We start from the raw sequence: 22,173 nt of genomic DNA on the forward strand, positions 1-22,173 counted from the left end.
CGCAACCATACAACATTGTTGGAACCACTATTCCTTCAAACATACCCATTTTTGCTTTCCGAGATACTGTTCTCAACTTCCACACATTCTTCAAGGCTCCCAGAATTTTCGCCCCCTCCCCCACCCTATGATCCACTTCCGCTTCCGTGGTTCCATCCGCTGCCAGATCCACTCCCAGATATCTAAAACACTTTACTTCCTCCAGTTTTTCTCCATTCAAACTCACCTTCCAATTGACTTGACCCTCAACCCTACTGTACCTGATAACCTTGCTCTTATTCACATTTACTCTTAACTTTCTTCTTTCACACACTTTACCAAACTCAGTCACCAGCTTCTGCAGTTTCTCACATGAATCAGCCACCAGCGCTGTATCATCAGCGAACAACAACTGACTCACTTCCCAAGCTCTCTCATCCCCAACAGACTTCATACTTGCCCCTCTTTCCAAAACTCTTGCATTCACCTCCCTAACAACCCCATCCATAAACAAATTAAACAACCATGGAGACATCACACACCCCTGCCGCAAACCTACATTCACTGAGAACCAATCACTTTCCTCTCTTCCTACACGTACACATGCCTTACATCCTCGATAAAAACTTTTCACTGCTTCTAACAACTTGCCTCCCACACCATATATTCTTAATACCTTCCACAGAGCAACTCTATCAACTCTATCATATGCCTTCTCCAGATCCATAAATGCTACATACAAATCCATTTGCTTTTCTAAGTATTTCTCACATACATTCTTCAAAGCAAACACCTGATCCACACATCCTCTACCACTTCTGAAACCACACTGCTCTTCCCCAGTCTGATGCTCTGTACATGCCTTCACCTTCTCAATCAATACCCTCCCATATAATTTACCAGGAATACTCAACAAACTTATACCTCTGTAATTTGAGCACTCACTCTTATCCCCTTTGCCTTTGTACAATGGCACTATGCAAGCATTCCGCCAATCCTCAGGCACCTCACCATGAGTCATACATACATTAAATAACCTTACCAACCAGTCAACAATACAGTCACCTCCTTTTTTAATAAATTCCACTGCAATACCATCCAAACCTGCTGCCTTGCCGGCTTTCATCTTCCGCAAAGCTTTTACTACCTCTTCTCTGTTTACCAAATCATTTTCCCTAACCCTCTCACTTTGCACACCACCTCGACCAAAACACCCTATATCTGCCACTCTATCATCAAACACATTCAACAAACCTTCAAAATACTCACTCCATCTCCTTCTCACATCACCACTACTTGTTATCACCTCCCCATTTGCACCCTTCACTGAAGTTCCCATTTGCTCTCTTGTCTTATGCACTTTATTTACCTCCTTCCAGAACATCTTTTTATTCTCCCTAAAATTTAATGATACTCTCTCACCCCAACTCTCATTTGCCCTTTTTTTCACCTCTTGCACCTTTCTCTTGACCTCCTGTCTCTTTCTCTTATACATCTCCCACTCAATTGCTTTTTTTCCCTGCAAAAATCATCCAAATGCCTCTCTCTTCTCTTTCACTAATACTCTTACTTCTTCATCCCACCACTCACTACCCTTTCTAATCAACCCACCTCCCACTCTTCTCATGCCACAAGCATCTTTTGCGCAATCCATCACTGATTCCCTAAATACATCCCATTCCTCTCCAACTCCCCTTACTTCCATTGTTCTCACCTTTTTCCATTCTGTACTCAGTCTCTCCTGGTACTTCCTCACACAAGTCTCCTTCCCAAGCTCACTTACTCTCACCACCCTCTTCACCCCAACATTCACTCTTTTTTTCTGAAAACCCATACAAATCTTCACCTTAGTCTCCACAAGATAATGATCAGACATCCCTCCAGTTGCACCTCTCAGCACATTAACATCCAAAAGTCTCTCTTTCGCGCGCCTGTCAATTAACACGTAATCCAATATATATATATTTTATATTTATTTTATTATACTTTGTCGCTGTCTCCCGCGTTTGCGAGGTAGCGCAAGGAAACAGACGAAAGAAATGGCCCAACCCCCCCCCCCATACACATGTATATACATACGTCCACACACGCAAGTATACATACCTACACAGCTTTCCATGGTTTACCCCAGACGCTTCACATGCCTTGATTCAATCCACTGACAGCACGTCAACCCCGGTATACCACATCGCTCCAATTCACTCTATTCCTTGCCCTCCTTTCACCCTCCTGCATGTTCAGGCCCCGATCACACAAAATCTTTTTCACTCCATCTTTCCACCTCCAATTTGGTCTCCCTCTTCTCCTCGTTCCCTCCACCTCTGACACATATATCCTCTTGGTCAATCTTTCCTCACTCATTATCTCCATGTGCCCAAACCACTTCAAAACACCCTCTTCTGCTCTCTCAACCACGCTCTTTTTATTTCCACACATCTCTCTTACCCTTACGTTACTCACTCGATCAAACCACCTCACACCACACATTGTCCTCAAACATCTCATTTCCAGCACATCCATCCTCCTGCGCACAACTCTATCCATAGCCCACGCCTCGCAACCATACAACATCGTTGGAACCACTATTCCTTCAAACATACCCATTTTTGCTTTCCGAGATAATGTTCTCGACTTCCACACATTCTTCAAGGCCCCCAGAATTTTCGCCCCCTCCCCCACCCTATGATCCACTTCCGCTTCCATGGTTCCATCCGCTGCCAGATCCACTCCCAGATATCTAAAACACTTCACTTCCTCCAGTTTTTCTCCATTCAAACTCACCTCCCAATTGACTTGACCCTCAACCCTACTGTACCTAATAACCTTGCTCTTATTCACATTTACTCTTAACTTTCTTCTTCCACACACTTTACCAAACTCAGTCACCAGCTTCTGCAGTTTCTCACATGAATCAGCCACCAGCGCTGTATCATCAGCGAACAACAACTGACTCACTTCCCAAGTCCTCTCATCCCCAACAGACTTCATACTTGCCCCTCTTTCCAAAACTCTTGCATTTACCTCCCTAACAACCCCATCCATAAACAAATTAAACAACCATGGAGACATCACACACCCCTGCCGCAAACCTACATTCACTGAGAACCAATCACTTTCCTCTCTTCCTACACGTACACATGCCTTACATCCTCGATAAAAACTTTTCACTGCTTCTAACAACTTTCCTCCCACACCATATATTCTTAATACCTTCCACAGAGCATCTCTATCATATGCCTTCTCCAGATCCATAAATGCTACATACAAATCCATTTGCTTTTCTAAGTATTTCTCACATACATTCTTCAAAGCAAACACCTGATCCACACATCCTCTACCACTTCTGAAACCACACTGCTCTTCCCCAATCTGATGCTCTGTACATGCCTTCACCCTCTCAATCAATACCCTCCCATATAATTTACCATATATATATATATATATATATGGTAAATATGTATATTCTCCCCTATCCCTGGGGATAGGGGAGAAAGAATACTTCCCATGTATTACCTGCGTGTCGTAGAAGGCGACTAAAAGGGGAGGGAGCGGGGGGCTGGAAATCCTCCCCTCTCATTTTTTTTTTTTTCCAAAAGAAGGAACAGAGAATTGGGCCAGGTGAGGGTATTCCCTCAAGGCCCAGTCCTCTGTTCTTAACGCTACCTCGCTAATGCGGGAAATGGCGAATAGTTTGAAAGAAAAAAAAAAGAAAATATATATATATATATATATATATATATATATATATATATATATATATATTCCTGGGGATAGGGGAGAAAGAATACTTCCCACGTATTCCCTGTGTGTCGTAGAAGGCGACTAAAAGGGGCGGGAGCGGGTGGCTGGAAATCCTCCCCTCTCGTCTTTTTTTTTTTTTTTTCTTTTTCCAAAAGAAGGAACAGAGAAGGGGGCCAGGTGAGGATATTTCCTCAAAGGCCCAGTCCTCTGTTCTTAGCGCTACCTCGCTAGCGCAGGAAATGGCGAATGGTATGAAAGAAAAGAAAGATATATATATATATATATACTGGTGTACAGGTACACCACTGAATTTTTTGGCAACTGATGGTCCAGCACCTCCTTTAGTCCGGACAAAATTACATGAGGAAACTTGAAAATACCGTGGCCACCAGACTAGTTTACTGGGCAGCCACAGATGGCGTTGTGTGTAGGGTGTGCTTATGTACATTCTGTACACTGCACTTGTTGGTGGTGATACCACAATTCTGTGAGATTCATAGCTTATTTTGCTTGAATTTTACTGTAGCTATGGCTTCTAAGACATATGAGAGTGTCAGTCTTGGTGTCAAATGTAAACACCAGTCCTTATCAATTCAAGATAAAATAGAACTGTTGAAAAAATGGACCGTGGTGTTTTGGTGCTGAAGCTTTGTGACATCTGCAGTATTGATTCATCAATTGTTTATGATATAAAGAAGCAAAGGGAGAAAATATTGAAATTTTATTGTTTCACCAGTGTACTATTGTACTTGTATTTCATTTATTTATTTAATTTACATTTGATAGTTGTTTAATTTAAATTTCAAGTAGCCCATGGTGTACTTAAGACACATGGGAGATGTATGATTAGTGGGTTAGAGGTGTGTTGATGAATCATTATTACGTGATCATGGTTCGTCCGGCAAAATGGTTAATCCGGCAGGGCTTATGAACCAAGATTGCCGGAAAATTGGTGTTGTACCAGTACCTGAACCGGACCATGTGAAATGTCTGGGGTAAACCATGGAAAGGTCTGTAGGGCCTGGATGTGGATAGGGAGCTGTTTCAGTGCATTGCACATGACAGCTAGAGACTGAGCGTGAACGAATGTGGCCTTTTTGTCTGTTTTCATGGTGCTACTTTGCTGACGCAGGGAGTGGCAATGCTGTTTCTTGTGGGGCTGGGTGATCGCAGGAATAGATGAAGGCAAGCAAGTATGATTATGTACGTGTGTATATATGTATATGTCTATGTATGTGTATGTACATGTTGATATGTATGTATAGGTACATTTTTGTGCATTTATGTATACATATGTGTATATGAGTGGATGGGTTGTTCATCGTCTGTTTCCTGGTGCTATCTTGCTGACACAGGTAATGGCGATCAAGCATAATAGATGATGTTTATATATATTTATAAACATCATCTATTATGCTTGATGTATTTTTTTTCCCATACTATTTGCTATTTCCTGCATTAGCAAGGTAACGTAAGAACAGAGGACTGAGCCTTTGAGGGAATATTCTCACTTGGCCCCCTTCTTTGTTTTTTCTTTTTGAAAATCAAAAACAAGAGGGGAGGATTTCCAGTCCCCCATTCCCTCCCCTATTAGTCGCCCTCTGTGACACGCAGGGAATATGTGGGAAGTATTCTTTCTCCCCTATCTCCAGGGAGGATGTTTGTATATATATATATATATATATATATATATATATATATATATATATATATATATATATATATATATTTTTTTTTTTTTTTATATACTTTGTCGCTGTCTCCCGCGTTTGCGAGGTAGCGCAAGGAAACAGACGAAAGAAATGGCCCAACCCCCCCCCCCCCATACACATGTACATACACACATCCACACACGCAAATATACATACCTACACAGCTTTCCATGGTTTACCCCAGACGCTTCACATGCCTTGATTCAATCCACTGACAGCACGTCAACCCCTGTATACCACATCGCTCCAATTCACTCTATTCCTTGCCCTCCTTTCACCCTCCTGCATGTTCAGGCCCCGATCACACAAAATCTTTTTCACTCCATCTTTCCACCTCCAATTTGGTCTCCCTCTTCTCCTCGTTCCCTCCACCTCCGACACATATATCCTCTTGGTCAATCTTTCCTCACTCATTCTCTCCATGTGCCCAAACCATTTCAAAACACCCTCTTCTGCTTTCTCAACCACGCTCTTTTTATTTCCACACATCTCTCTTACCCTTACGTTACTTACTCGATCAAACCACCTCACACCACACATTTTCCTGGTATACCACATCGTTCCAATTCACTCTGTTCCTTGCATGCCTTTCGCCCTCCTGCATGTTCAGGCCCCGATCACTCAAAATCTTTTTCACTCCATCTTTCCACCTCCAATTTGGTCTCCCACTTCTCCTTGTTCCCTCCACCTCTGACACATATATCCTCTTGATCAATCTTTCCTCACTCATTCTCTCCATGTGACCAAACCATTTCAAAACACCCTCTTCTGCTCTCTCGACCACACTCTTTTTATTACCACACATCTCTCTTACCCTTTCATTAGTTCTCGATCAAACCACCTCACACCACATATTGTCCTCAAACATCTCATTTCCAGCACATCCACCTTCCTTCGCACAACTCTATCTATAGCCCACGCCTCGCAACCATATAACATTGTTGGAACCACTCTTCCTTCAAACATACCCATTTTTGCATTCCAAGATGATGTTCTCGACTTCCACACATTCTTCAAGGCTCCCAGAACTTTTGCCCCCTCCCCCACCCTGTGATTCACTTCCGCTCCCATGGTTCCATCCGCTGCCAAATCCACTCCTAGATATCTAAAACACTTCACTTACTCCAGTTTTTCTCCATTCAAACTCACTTCCCAATTTACTTGTCTCTCAAACCTACTGTACCTAATAACCTTGCTCTTATTCACATTTACTCTCAGCTTTCTTCTTTCACACACTTTACCAAACTCAGTCACCAGCTTCTGCAGTTTCTCACCCAAATCAGCCACCAGCTCTGTATCACCAGCAAACAACTACTGATTCACTTTCCAAGCCCTCTCATCTACAACAGACTGCATACTTGCCCCTCTCTCCAAAACTCTTGCACTCACCTCCCTAAAAACCCCATCCATAAACAAATTAGACAACCATGGAGACATCACGCATCCCTGCCGCAAACCGACAATCACTGGGAACCAATAACTTTTCTCTTTTCCTACTTGTACACATGCCTTACATCCTTGATAAAAACTTTTCACTGATTCTAGCAACTTCCCTCCCACACCATATATTCTTGATACCTACCACAGAGCACCTCTATCAACTCTTATCATATGCCTTCTCCAGATCCATAAATGCTACATACAGATCCATCTGTTTTTCAAGGTATTTCTCTCATACATTTTTCAAAGCAAAGACCTGATCCATGCATCCTCTAACACTTCTGAAACCACACTGCTCTTCCCCAATCTGATGCTCTGTACATGCCTTCACCCTCTCAATCAATACCCTCCCATATAATTTCCCAGGAATACTCAATAAATTTGTACCTCTATAACTTGAACACTCACCTTTATCCCCTTTGCCTTTGTACAATGGCACTATGCATGCATTTCACCAATCATCAGGTACTTCACCATGAACCGCGCATACGTTGAATATCCTCACCAACTAGTCAGCAACGCAGTCACCCCCTTTTTTAATAAATTCCACTGCAGTACCATCCAAACTCCCCGCCTTGCCAGCTTTCATCTTCTGCAAGGCTTTCACTACCTCTTCTCTGTTTACCAAATCATTCTCCCTGACCCTTTCACTTCGCACACCACCTCGACCAAAACACCCTATATCTGCCATTCTATCGTCAAATACATTCAACAAACCTTCAAAATACTCACTCAATCTCCCTCTCACTTCACCACTACTTGTTATTACCTCCCCATTAGCCCCCTTCACCGATTTTCCCATTTGTTCTCTTGTCTTATGCACTTTATTTACCTCCTTCCAAAACATCTTTTTTTCTCCCTAAAATTTAATGATACTCTCTCACCCCAACTCTCATTTGCCCTTTTTTTCACCTCTTGCACCTTTCTCTTGACCTCTTGCCTCTTTCTTTTATATTTCCCTGGGGATACTTCCCATGCATTCCCGCGTGTCATAGAAGGTGACTAAAGGGGATGGGAGCGGGAGACTAGAAACCCTCCTTTCCTTGTATTTTAACTTCTAAAAGGGGAAACAGAAGGAGTCATGCGGGGAGTGCTCATCCTCCTCAAAGGCTCAGATTGGGGTGTCTAAATGTGTGTGGATGTAACCAAGATGAGAAAAAAGGAGTGATAGGTAGTATGTTTGAGGAAAGGAACCTGGATGTTTTGGCTCTGAGTGAAACGAAGCTCAAGGGTAAAGGGGAAGAGTGGTTTGGAAATGTCTTGGGAGTAAAGTCAGGGGTTGGTGAGAGGATAAGGGCAAAGGAAGGAGTAACACTACTCCTGAAGCAGGAGTTGTGGGAGTATGTGATTGAGTGTAAGAGAGTAAACTCTAGATTGATATGGGTAAAACTGAAAGTGGATAGGTGATTATTGGTGCCTATGCACCTGGTTATGAGAAGAAAGATCATGAGAGGCAAGTGTTTTGGGAGCAGCTGAGTGAGTGTGTTAACAGCTTTGATGCACGAGACCGGGTTATAGTGATGAGTGATTTGAATGCAAAGGTGAGTAATGTGGCAGTTAAGGGTATAATTGGTGTACATGGGGTGTTCGGTGTTGAATGGAAATGGTGAAGAGCCTGTGGATTTGTGTGCTGAAAAAGGACTGGTGATTGGGAATACCTGGTTTAAAAAAAAGATACACATAAGTATACGCATGTAAGTAGGAGAGATGGCCAGAGAGTGTTATTGGTTTACGTGTTAATTGATAGGCGCGTGAATGCAAGAGTTTTGGAGAGAGTGGCAAGTATGCAGTCTGTTGGGGATGAGAGGGCTTGGGAAGTGAGTCAGTTGTTGTTCGTTGATGATACAGCGCTAGTGGCTGATTCGGGTGAGAAACTGCAGAAGCTGGTGACTGAGTTTGGTAAAGTGTGTGAAAGAAGAAAGCTGAGAGTAAATGTGAATAAGAGCAAGGTTATTAGGCACAGTAGGGTTGAAGGACAAGTCAATTGGGAGGTAAGTTTGAATGGAGAAAAACTGGAGTAAGTGAAGTGTTTTAGATATCTGGGAGTGGATTTGGTAGCGGATGAACCATGGAAGCGGAAGTGAGTTCCAGGGTGGGGGAGGGGGCGAAGATTCTGGGAGTGTAGAAGAATATGTGGGAGGCAAGAACATATTCTCAGAAAGCAAAAATGGGGACGTTAGAAGGAATAGTGGTTCCAACAATGTTATATGGTCGTTAGACATGGGCGATAGATAGGGTTATTCAGAGGAGGGTGGATGTGTTGGAAATGAGATGTTTGAGGACAGTATGTGGTGTGAGGTGGTTTGATCAAGTGAGTAAGGAAAATTTAAGAGAGATGAGTGGTAATAAAAAGGGTGTGGTTGAGAGAGCAGAAGTGGGTGTATTGAAATGGTTTGGGGCCTGAACTTGCAGGAGGGTGAAAAGCATACAAGAAATAGAGTGAATTGGAATGATGTGGTTAACCGAGGTTGATATGATGTCATTGGATTGAACCAGGGCTTTTGAAGTGTCTGGGGTAAACCATGGAAAGTTTTGTGGGGCCTGGATGTGGAAAGGGAGGTGTGGTTTTGGTGCATTACACATGATTGCTAGAGACTGAGTGTGAACAAATGTGGCCTTTGTTGTCTTTTCTTAGCGCTACTTTGCATGCGCGCGGGGGGGAGGTGGGTGCCATTTGTGTGGCAGGTGATTGAAATTTTCCTTGGAATTGCAGACATTCTGTTCTGAGTGAATCATTGTTCCACTTAAGATTTTGATTCTCATTCCTTTTTGTCTTTTCAATGTTCTCATTTTTTATTCCCCATACTCTTCTGTTATTGTTTGTGTAAGTCTGCATTTCTCTTTTTTCTTACAGTCTTGAAAATCAAGGTGATCATATCAAATTTCTGTTTGGGTTAGGATATATAGGTGCAATCATTTCCCCATTTGTAGATATGAAATTTGTCATATGTGTTGCAGATTTCATGGGAGTATATTCACATTCATCCATATCATATCGTACTCTAGTACATAGTGTTCCAAAAGGGTGTATTTATACACATTTGGAGTAATTAGTATTGCACTTACCTCTTAAATGTTTTTTAGTTTTTCATGTGATCCTTTTTGCCTAATTTGTTCTCTTCATTTTCTTCGATTTCTGTTTGTTTCTTGTCATCCTATAGAGATTAAAGGATGGAGAGGAGGAGGCTCTGGGGTATTAGGGCCTGACATTCAGAAGTGTAAGAGGCATGCATAGAATGAATCATCTTGGATCAATTTGCTATATGGAGGACTTGCTGTCAGTGGGTTAAACTATTTTATATCAATTAATTAGGGTGAATCATAGAATAGTTTATAGGGCTTGGCTGTGGAAATCAGGTCATGGTCTCAGTGCATAATCCATGACAACTAAACATCTAGAGAGGGGATGTGTGCAAATGGCACTGCTGTTCATGTGTTCCAGATGCTCCCTCTCTCAGGTGGGAGAAACAGTTCGTAAACTTATCAGTTTGGGGGTGAAAAATGTACATTTTTTTTTTTCCTTCATGCATTTATGCTGTCTCCTGTGGGGTGGGGTGGTATTGAAAATGGATGAAGGCATGCAATTATGAATATGTACATGTGTGTAAATGTACATACATGTATTTATATGTATGTATATATATGTATATGTACATGTATGTGTATATGTACATGTATGTGCATATATGTATCTATATGTGTATGTTAGTGTATGTGTCTCTCTTCATCTGTTTCTTGATGCTACCTTACTAGTGCAGGAAACGGTGATCAAGTTCAAAGAATTATATATATGTACTATTAATGTGTAAAGCATTTTTAGCATAACACTACATTGTAGCCTATCTTGATATGTGATAATTAATATTCTACAATGTTTCAGGAGGATATGGAGCAAGATGGAATCCAGGACAAGACTTGTGAAGAAGAAGAGGAAAATCTTGATTGGGAGGAAGACATTGAACCTGTACCTCCAATGTCTTTGGCTGAAGATCGTGATAAGTACCTGATTTTCACAACAGGATCCAAAACATACTCCCCTCATCAGATTGGTAATTATAGTTTTTCAAAAAGTTTCAGCAGTTTTATCATTGTTAGGACTTTCCTTATGTATACATTGTTGTGATAGATATATAATTTTCATTTATGATGTATGTATATATATATATATATATTTTTTTTTTTTTTTTTTTTTACTTTGCCGCTGTCTCCCGCGTTTGCGAGGTAGCGCAAGGAAACAGACGAAAGAAATGGCCCAACCCCACCCCCCATACACATGTATATACATACGTCCACACACGCAAATATACATACCTACACAGCTTTCCATGGTTTACCCCAGACGCTTCACATGCCTTGCTTCAATCCACTGACAGCACGTCAACCCCGTATACCACATCGACTCCAATTCACTCTATTCCTTGCCCTCTTTTCACCCTCCTGCATGTTCAGGCCCCGATCACACAAAATCTTTTTCACTCCATCTTTCCACCTCCAATTTGGTCTCCCTCTTCTCCTCGTTCCCTCCACCTCCGACACATATATCCTCTTGGTCAATCTTTCCTCACTCATTCTCTCCATGTGACCAAACCATTTCAAAACACCCTCTTCTGCTCTCTCAACCACGCTCTTTTTATTTCCACACATCTTTCTTACCCTTACGTTACTTACTCGATCAAACCACCTCACACCACACATTGTCCTCAAACATCTCATTTCTAGCACATCCATCCTCCTGCGCACAACTCTATCCATAGTCCACGCCTCGCAACCATACAACATTGTTGGAACCACTATTCCTTCAAACATACCCATTTTTGCTTTCCGAGATAATGTTCTCGACTTCCACACATTCTTCAAGGCTCCCAGAATTTTCGCCCCCTCCCCCACCCTATGATCCACTTCCGCTTCCATGTTTCCATCCGCTGCCAGATCCACTCCCAGATATCTAAAACACTTCACATTGAGATATATAGGTATGTATATTTGCGTGTGTGGACGTGTATGTATACACATGTGTATGTGGGTGGGTTGGGCCATTCTTTTGTCTGTTTCCTTGCGCTACCTTGCTAACGCGGGAGACAGCAGCTAAGCAAAAAAAAAAAGTAAAATGAAAAAAAATAGAATAAAAAAAAATATATTCTTTCTTTCAAACTATTCGCCATTTCCCGCATTAGTGAGGTAGTGTTAAGAACAGAGAACTGGGCCTCTGAGGGGAAATCCTCACCTGGCCCCCTTCTCTGTTCCTTCTTTTTGAAAATTAAAAAAAAACAAGAGGGGAGGATTTCCAGCCCTCCGCTCCCTCCCCTTTTAGTCACCTTCTATGACACGCAGGGAATAGAATACGTGGGAAGTATTCTTTCTCCCCTATCCCCAGGGATAATATATATATTTATTTATGTAGTATACTCTGTCGCTGTCTCCCACGTTAGCGAGGTAGTGCAAGGAAACAGACAGAAGAATGGCCCAACCCACCCACATACACATGTATAAACACCCACACATACTCATATACATACCTATACATTTCAACGTATACATCAGGGATAATATATATATTTATTTATGTATTATACTATGTCGCTATCTCCCCCTTAGCGAGGTAGCGCAAGGAAAAAGACGAAAGAATGGCCCAACCCACCCACATACACATGTATAAACACCCACACATGCTCATATACATACCTATATATTTCAACATATACATACATATGCATACATAGACATATACATATATACACATGTACATATCCATACTTGCTGCTTTCATCCGTTCCCATCACCACCCTGCCACACATATGAAATGGCACCCCCCTCCCCCTGCGCACGTGCAAGGTAGCACTAGGAAAAGACAACAAAGGCCACATTCCTTCACACTCAGTCTCTAGCTGTCATGTGTAATGCTTTGAAACCACAGCTCCCTTTCCACATCCTTGCCCCACAAAATTTTCCATGGTTTACCCCAGACGCTTCACATGCCCTGGTTCAATCCATTGACAGCACCTCGACCCCAGCGTACCACATCGTTCCAATTCACTCTATTCCTTGCACACCTTTCACCCTCCTTTATGTTCAGGCCAAAGGCGCTTAAAAACTTTTTCACACCATCCTTCCTCCTCCAATTTGGTCTCTCACTTCTCGTCCCCTCCATCTCTGACACACATATCCTCTTTGTCAATCTTTCCCCACTCATTCTCTCCATGTGACCAAACCATTTCAATACACCCTTCTCTGCTCTCTCAACCACACTTTTTATTACCACTCATCTCTCTTACCCTTTCATTACTTACTCGATCAAACCACCTCACACCACATATTGTCCTCAAACATGTCATTTCCAACACATCCACCCTCCTCTGCACAACCCGGTTTAAAGCCCATGTCTCACAACTATATAACATTGTTGGAAGCACTATCCCTTCAAATATGCCCATTTTTGCTCTCCGAGATAACATTCTCCCCTTCCACACAATCTTAACACTCCCAGAACCTGCACCCCCTTCCCCACCCTGTGACTCACTTCTGCTTCCATGATTCCATCTGTTGCTAAATCCACTCCCAGATATCCAAAACACTTCACTTCCTCCAGTTTTTCTCCATTCAGACTCATCTCCCAATTTACTTGTACCTCAACCCTACTGAACTTGATAACCTTGCTCTTATTCACATTTACTCTCAGCTTTCTTCTTTCATGCACTTTACAAAACTCAGTCACCAACTTCTGCAATTTGTCACTCGAATCAGCCACCTGCACTGTATCATCAGCGAACAACAACTGACTCACTTCCCAAGCTCTCCCATCCACAACAGACTGCATACTTGCCTCTCTCTCCAAAACTCCTGCATTCACCTCCCTAACAACCCCATCCACAAACAAATTAAACAACCACGGAGACATCACGCACCCCTGCCGCAAACCGACATTTTCACTCTTGCGTATTGCATCAGTATGAAGTAGAAATGCAGGCAATCATAATTCTACAGAATGTGTTTTAGGCATTGCTAATGGGTCTTCAGCATATAAATGTGTGATGTGTGATGACCAAGGTTTTTTTGAATTCTTTAAAAGGATTTATTGTATGAATATAGTTAATGATTGTAAATGTATGATTAATTAATGTTGCCAGCTGTCTCAAGATAATATATGGCATATTTTATGGATGGCAAAATCTTTAGAGCCAAGAAAAATATAATTATAAGTATTTTCACACTGCATTTTCACTTGATAGTAACTATCAAAGATTGCTGTGTCTCATATCGTTGTCTTTCTTGCATTTTCAGCTGATGCTTTCACCTTTGTGTATTCTTGCTAGGGTAGCTCTCATTCATTTGTGTTATCATACAGGAGGATGTTGATGTAATGGCCATTCCATTGAGCAAAGTCTTTAGCAGATTTTTTGTGCAGTCATTGGATTTTCATCTCTTTCAATCCAAAGATTCCCAGTGGCTACTAATCTTGTGGAAATTTCGTTACCCTGCTGTAGATGTGCACATTGATGAACGTGGTATATTTTATTATATTTATTATACTTTGTCGCTGTCTCCTATGTTAGCGAGGTAGCACAAGGAAACAGATGAAAGAATGGCCCAACCCACCCACATACACATGTATATACATACATGCCCACATACGCACATATACATACTTATACATTTCAATGTATACATACATATACATACACAGACATATACATATATACACATGTACACATTCATACTTGCTGCCTTCATCCATTCCCGCCGCCACCTGTCACACATGAAAAGGCACCCCCTCCCCTCACATGCGCACGAGGTAGCGCTAGAAAAAGTCAACAAAGTCCACATTAGTTCACACTCAGTTTCTAGCTGTCATGTGTAATGCACCGAAATCGCAGCTCCCTTTCCACATCCAGGCCCCACAAAACTTTCCATGGTTTACCCCTGATGCTTCACATGCCCTGGTTTAATCCATTGGCAACAAATTGACCCCAGTATACCACGTTGTTCCAATTCACTCTATTTCTTGCATGCCTTTCACCCTCTTGTATGCTCAGGCCTCAATCGCTCAAAATCTTTTTCACTCCATCCTTCTCCTCGTTCCCTCCACCTCTGACACATATATCCTCTTTGTCAATCTTTCCTTACTCATTCTCTCCATGTGACCAAACCCTTTCAATACATCCTCTTCTGCTCTCTCAACCACACTCTATTTATTACCACACATCTCTCTTACCCTTTCATTACTTACTCGATCAAACCACCTCACACCACATATTGCCCTCAAACATCTCATTTCCAACACATCCACCCTCCTCCTATCTCTAGCCCATGCCTTGCAACCATATAACATTGTTGAAACCACTATTCCTTCAAACATACCCATTTTTGCTCTCCGAGATAATGACCTCACCTTCCACACATTTTTCAATGCTTCCAGAACCTTCACCCCCTCCCCCTGTGACTCACTTCCGCTTCCATGGTTCCATCCGCTGCCAAATCCACTCCCAGAAATCTAAAACACTTCATTTCCTCCAGTTTTTCTCCATTCAAACTTACTTCCTAATTGACTGGTTAATATTTTCTTAGTGTGCATGTTACTAGATTTTGATTAAATTTCCATACAGTTACTAAGCCAGTATTTAATTTCTCTAGGTTTTAAGAGAATAAAGAAGTTTTCAATTCCTACTGTATTGGAGGTTGGACCATGTCTACGAGAGAGAATTCAGCAAAGGGAACAGCAGAGAGAGTTACGGAGTCTCGGTTTATTTCAAGAACCAAATTGGTAGGTGGAATTTACTACAATAATTGTGTAAAGTAATAGTTCAGACAGAGAGTACTGTATGTGAAGTGCTGTGCAGCATTATAAGGAATTACTTTAATAACAAAGACATGTGAAATGTTAGTACTGTGAAAGATTCATGAGACCATAATCTAGCACTGTACATGAAATGCTGTGCAGAAGTATAAGGAATGACTTTGATAACAGACATGTTAAATGTCAGTACTATAAAAGATTCGTTAGACCGTAACCTAGCAGACTAAAAAAGATTTATTAGACCATCCTTAGCTAGGATTCATGTATTTAGATGGGCCATCCATGATTCCTTTTGATACATGTGGTTTTCTATTTATACTGATACAGAGTTGGGAAAGTGAATGGTGTGAGAAATTAGCAGATTTAAGTGGGAAGGACTTGGTGTCATGAACAGAATGGAAAATAAACAGTATATTAAGAAGTTGTGAGCTCAAAGAGAATGGAAATTCGTGAATGACATTAGGCTATTTGAGTGAAATGTGAAGGAATGATCTCAAGGAAAACTGAGGGGTAAAGCTTAAAGAATGCAATTGATTATTGTTTTGTATATGTAAGAGGGTTGCTAAAAGAAAGAAATTTGTACACACATGCAGATACTAGAATGTTTAGAGCAGTTTCTGTATGAGTCACCTTGGGGTATACAAGAAACCCTTGCATACTCAAACATCACATGCTGAAATTAGTACATACACAGAAAGGGCCCTTAAAAAATGAAAAGTAACTGATAACAAAATCTCAAATGCAGTCAAGAATAATCAGCTGCACAGATGATGCCTCCTCTGATATGGCAGTACTATGTTACTCGTATGTGGACTCATTGGAAGGCTCCCTAAGTTTACATGTAGACATATTTTTATTTAAGGTTTACTGGACAGCCTTTAGGTTGTTGACATTGTGAAAGCAAGTGTATGCTTCTTAAACAGTAGCTTCTAATTGATGACACCTCCATAAAACATACCCATTTTATGAGCTTATTAGGGAATTTTCAAAAAGGGCCATCAAAAGACATTATGATCAATCACTCTAGTGTTGAATGATGATGATTTTAAGCCTCCTCTTTATATCCAGCAACCATAGTCTCTTGTTAATCATAGCTATACATGACAGCCATCAGTAATCATTCATGTTGTATGACAGCATAAGCAGCCAGGATAATTTCCTCAACTTTCAGAGTGAAATTATATTTTATCACTAAAGAAGAAAGCTGCAAAAGTACAGTTCTTATCATATATGAAGACTTTCTTCAGTTTCATACATGACATTTAGCTTAGAGTAGGTTGGGCTAATTTTTGTTTGTCGAGTGCTCTCTCACTAAGGATAGAAGATTCTGTGACTGATCAGTTACTTCATGCTCCATGATTTAGTCAAGAAACTTTTATAAATATACTGCTACACCAAACTCTCATACTGTTTAAGCCCTCCATAAGTGGTTAATCAACACCCATCATGGTCCTGCCACTCACCCACCACTTATGTCATTGTGATTTGTAAGCACCTTTTGCCATGAGTGAGCAGAGTGTGTTTGTGTTAAGCAGGAATCAGTAGCCCTCTCCAAATGTGTAGTGGGCACCAGTGGTGTGCCACAGTGTTCCGTTCTGATACTGATGCTCTTTTTTGATATATAGGAATGACTTGCCAGAAGTTTTGGACTTGTTCCCAAATAAATTTGCAGATAATGCAAAAAATGAGCATTGCATCAAAGTACTTGGGGACCTAAACACCTTCCAAAATTGGTCTGAGACATGATCAGTGAAATTCAACCCAGGAAAATGTAAGGATATGACAAAGTGAAAGAAGTCCTCTGTATGATTATTATCTTGCAAGAAGTGAACTTAAGGACTCTGTGTCTGTGAGGGACATGGGTAGTAACATTGTCCCTAACAAGTAGCCTATTAGGTAAATGGTAAATGAGCCAAAGAAAGGAGACACATATAGTCTGTAAAAAAAAAAAAGGGCACCAGCAAGATGACATAACCTGATGATGCATAAGATGTTGAAAAACCCACCCCTATCAAGTTATCAGTTACCTTACTGGTCTTCCTACATAGTAGTCTTCCTACCACTTTACTTTTATGTGTAAAAAAATTATAATTGCATTTGATGGGGGTATGTAAACACTTTTCCATTATTTCAGGCTTGATTATGAATCGGTTGCAGAAAGATTTGACCATATTGACCACCTGATTGATTTGAGTGGACATATCATTGGCATGGGACTTTCTCCTGACCACAGGTAATGAAATCTGTTTGTTTTTGCTTGACATAAGTTTATTTAGTTTTTGTGTACCTTCTTTTACCATATATTCAGGAAAAGTTCAGCCTTTATGAGCTAAATTAATAACTCTTGATTAACCCATTACCTGTGGCTGGTGCTCATTGGAACGAAATTCTGAAATCACCTGCCTCTGCCTCAAGGTTAAATATTTTGCCATTATTTCTTGTAGTGGCATCTCATGCTGTTTCCATATGCTGCTGCCTTGATTTTTTTTTGTACACTAGTCAGTCTTTGCAAAAATTTCAAGGACATGTAAGAGATCTGTTGTCTTTTATTATGTAATAACTTGGGAAGCATACAAACAGTGATGAAAACCCTAAGTAATCATATTTGTTTGCAGTAAAAACACTGCCAAAATTATGACATATTTCATTATGTATTCCTAACAGAACTCATGGTGCACTTCATACATCTGCTATTGGAACAGCATAACTTTAAGGTCCTGTAGCAAGTGAAAGCAATAATTTACTTGGTTGAATTGTGTATCATTTTATCAAGAAAATTATGTTCTAGTTAATTTGAATAGCAAACTTATGGTGATATTTTGAAATGTATATCCACACAATGGATATAAGGAATACCACAGTGAAAGGGTTAGCCTCTCAAGCAGGCATTTGAATTTCCCAAGCCTTCTAGAAAAAGGGTGTTTTCACATAAAGGGGAAATATTCTTTCTTGTGGAATGAGAAAATCATTTAAGAAAAATATGATAGGCAAGAAACAAGTGATATAAACTTCAACTTAGGGAGAAATAAAAAAATTTTGTGGGAACATTTTTCTTTCTCTCATACTATTCACCATTTCCCGCGCTAGTGAGGTAACGTTAAGAACTGGGCCTTAGAGGGAATATCCTCACCTGGCCCCCTTCTCTGTTCCTTCTTTTGGAAAATTAAAAAAAGAACGAGAGGGAAGGATTTCCAGCCCCCCGCTCCCTTCCCTTTTAGTCGCCTTCTACGACATGCAGGGAATATGTGGGAAGTATTCTTTCTACCCTATCCCCAGGGATAGGGAACATTTGCTGATATAGCACTGAGCCCCAATTGCTCAAGATCTTTTTCACTCCATCTTTCCATCTCAAATTTGGTCTCATCATTCTCCTTATTACCTCCACTTCTAACATATACATCCTCTCTGTCAAGCTTTCCTCACTCTTTCTCTCCTTATGTCAAAACCATTTCAGCACACACTTTTCAGCTCTCTCAGCCACACTATTACCACACATCTCGTTTACCTTTTTATTACTTATTCAATCAAACCACCTCAAACCATGTATTGTCCTCATACATTTTGTTTCCAACACATCCACTCTCCTCCTCACAGCCTTACCTATAGCCCATGCCTCACATCCATATGATATTGTTGGGACTTCTATTCCTTCAGACATCCCCCCCCAATAATGTTCCCTCTTTCCATGCATTCTTCCACACTCCCAGAACACTCCCCACCCTATGATTCACTTCCGCTTTCATGGTTCCAATCACTGTCATACCCACTCCAAGGCATGTAAAAGACTTCACTCCCTCCAATTTTTCTCACACCCTATCAAACCTATCCCTCAATTCTGCTAAACTTAATATCCTTGGTTTTATTCACATTTATTCTCAACTTTCTCCTTTTACACACTTTCATATTCAATCACCAACTTTTTCAGTTTCTCACAGGTTTCTGCCACCATTTCTATATTATTATTATTATCATTATACCTGATTGCCATTTCCTGCATTAGCAAGGTAGCGCCAGGAGACAGACAAAGACTTATCTACTCATATACACATGTATATATACATATATTCACATACGTGTACATATACATATATTTTTTTTTTTTTTTATACTTTGTCGCTGTCTCCCGTGTTTGCGAGGTAGCGGGAAAAAAAAAAAAAAAATTCCCATTTTAGAAAGTTAATACAAGGAGGGGAGGATTTCTGGCCCCCCGCTCCCGTCCCCCTAGTCGCTTTCTACGACACGCGAGGAATACGTGGGAAGTATTCTTTCACCCCTATCCCCAGGGATATATATATATATATATATATATATATATATATATATATATATATATATATATATATATATATATATATATATATTATCCCTGGGGATAGGGGTTAAGAATACTTCCCACGTATTCCCTGCGTGTCGTAGAAGGCGACTAAAAGGGGAGGGAGCGGGGGGCTGGAAATCCTCCCCTCTTGTTTTTTTTTTTTTTTTAATTTTCCAAAAGAAGGAACAGAGGGGGCCAGGTGAGGATATTCCAAAAAAAGGCCCAGTCCTCTGTTCCTAACGCTACCTCGCTAATGCGGGAAATGGCAAATAGTTTAAAAGAAAGAAAGAAAGAATATATATATATTTTTCTTTCTTTCTTTTAAACTATTCGCCATTTCCCGCATCAGCGAGGTAGCATTAGGAACAGAGGACTGGGCCCTTTTTTGGAATATCCTCACCTGGCCCCCTCTGGGGATAGGGGAGAAAGAATACCTCCCACGTATTCCCTGTGTGTCGTAGAAGGCGACTAAAAGGGGAGGGAGCGGGGGGCTGGAAATCCTCCCCTCTCGCTTTTTTTTTATTTTCCAAAAGAGGGAACAGAGAAGGGGGCCAGGTGAGGATATTCCCTCAAAGGCCCAGTCCTCTGTTCTCAACGCTACCTCGCTAATGCGGGAAATGGTGAATAGTGTGAAAAAAAAAAATATATATATATATATATATATATATATATATATATATATATATATATATATATATATATATATATCTCGCAAACGCGGGAGACAGCGGCAAAGCAAAAAAAAAAAAATATATATATATATATCCACTGACAGCACGTCAACCCCGGTATACCACATCGATCCAATTCACTCTATTCCTTGCCCTCCTTTCACCCTCCTGCATGTTCAGGCCCCGATCACACAAAATCTTTTTCACTCCATCTTTCCACCTCCAATTTGGTCTCCCACTTCTCCTCGTTCCCTCCACCTCCGACACATATATCCTCTTGGTCAATCTTTCCTCACTCATTCTCTCCATGTGCCCAAACCATTTCAAAACACCCTCTTCTGCTCTCTCAACCACGCTCTTTTTATTTCCACACATCTCTCTTACCCTTACATTACTTACTCGATCAAACCACCTCACACCACTCATTGTCCTCAAACATCTCATTTCCGGCACATCCACCCTCCTGCGCACAACTCTATCCATAGCCCATGCTTCGCAACCATACAACATTGTTGGAACCACTATTCCTTCAAACATACCCATTTTAGCTTTCTGAGATAATGTTCTCAACTTCCACACATTCTTCAAGGCTCCCAGGATTTTCGCCCCCTCCCCCACCCTATGATTCACTTCCACTTCCATGGTTCCATCTGCTGCCAGATTCACTCCCAGATATCTAAAACACTTTACTTCCTCAGTTAACTTTCTTCTTTCACACACTTTACCAAACTTATATACTTATACATCAATACATGTACACATTCATATTTGCTCATTTCATCCATTCATGGTGACAACCTGCCTCATGGCTTTTCTTTGCCTGTTCTTGGAGCTACCTTGCCAACATGGGAAATGGTGATCACAAATGAAAAAAAATGCATTTATCACTTTTACATTAAAGCTGTTGGTTTTAAGATAATCTTTCAAAATACAGGTGTATGGAGACAGGAAAATATTCAGAACAGAAAATATTTTTTTAACATAATCTGTCGTAATTACTGTCTCCAGTGAAGTATCATATGTTAAGGAATACAGTTACAGTGAGGACTTTCTCACTCCAAAGGAATCCATCATCCTGCTCCTGCATAGGGTGCAGCTTTGAAGCTACAGAAGCCCCATGAAAGGGTTCTGGCTTTACGTAATGGTAATATCAAATGGTAATGATTTCCCAGAGTCTGTAAAAAGTCGATACTGTGGTTAGTACTTTTTTGAAATATAAACTTATCTTTTATCACCAGGTACCTGTACGTCAACAGTAGACCCTGGCAAGCTAATTGTGTCATTGATAGTCCACTAAGCCCACCACGAATTGCTGAAGGAATAGATCTCCATGTTATTGATCTGACTAACTTGACAGAGGTAAATTTAGTGAATACATTCTGAAGCAGAAGCTGTTTGTCTAATGTAAAGCCATCCAAATCTTTCATTTTTCATTCTTGTAAGTTAAGGTCATTGACATTGTTTTCATATAAAGTAATGTGTGTTTATGGATATGTGTATCATTTAAGATTAGAAATGAGTAAT

The 22,173-nt window shown here is 40.7% G+C and overlaps 1 protein-coding gene across 8 annotated transcripts in view; it reads left to right on the top strand.

Annotated features, from left to right (window-relative positions):
- The window catches only part of Fbw5 (F-box and WD repeat domain containing 5), a 72,047-nt gene that overhangs the window by 30,823 nt on the left and 19,051 nt on the right, over positions 1–22,173 (top strand). For all 8 annotated transcript variants that reach the window (XM_071682625.1, XM_071682623.1, XM_071682621.1 and 5 more), the window contains 4 exons: positions 10,753–10,921; positions 15,501–15,630; positions 17,798–17,896; positions 21,888–22,008. In XM_071682625.1, the coding sequence (XP_071538726.1) occupies positions 10,753–10,921; positions 15,501–15,630; positions 17,798–17,896; positions 21,888–22,008 (519 nt within the window). The remainder of the gene's footprint in view (positions 1–10,752; positions 10,922–15,500; positions 15,631–17,797; positions 17,897–21,887; positions 22,009–22,173) is intronic.

This window comes from Panulirus ornatus, chromosome 34, assembly GCF_036320965.1.
Source record: "Panulirus ornatus isolate Po-2019 chromosome 34, ASM3632096v1, whole genome shotgun sequence".
Lineage (NCBI taxonomy): Eukaryota > Metazoa > Arthropoda > Malacostraca > Decapoda > Palinuridae > Panulirus > Panulirus ornatus.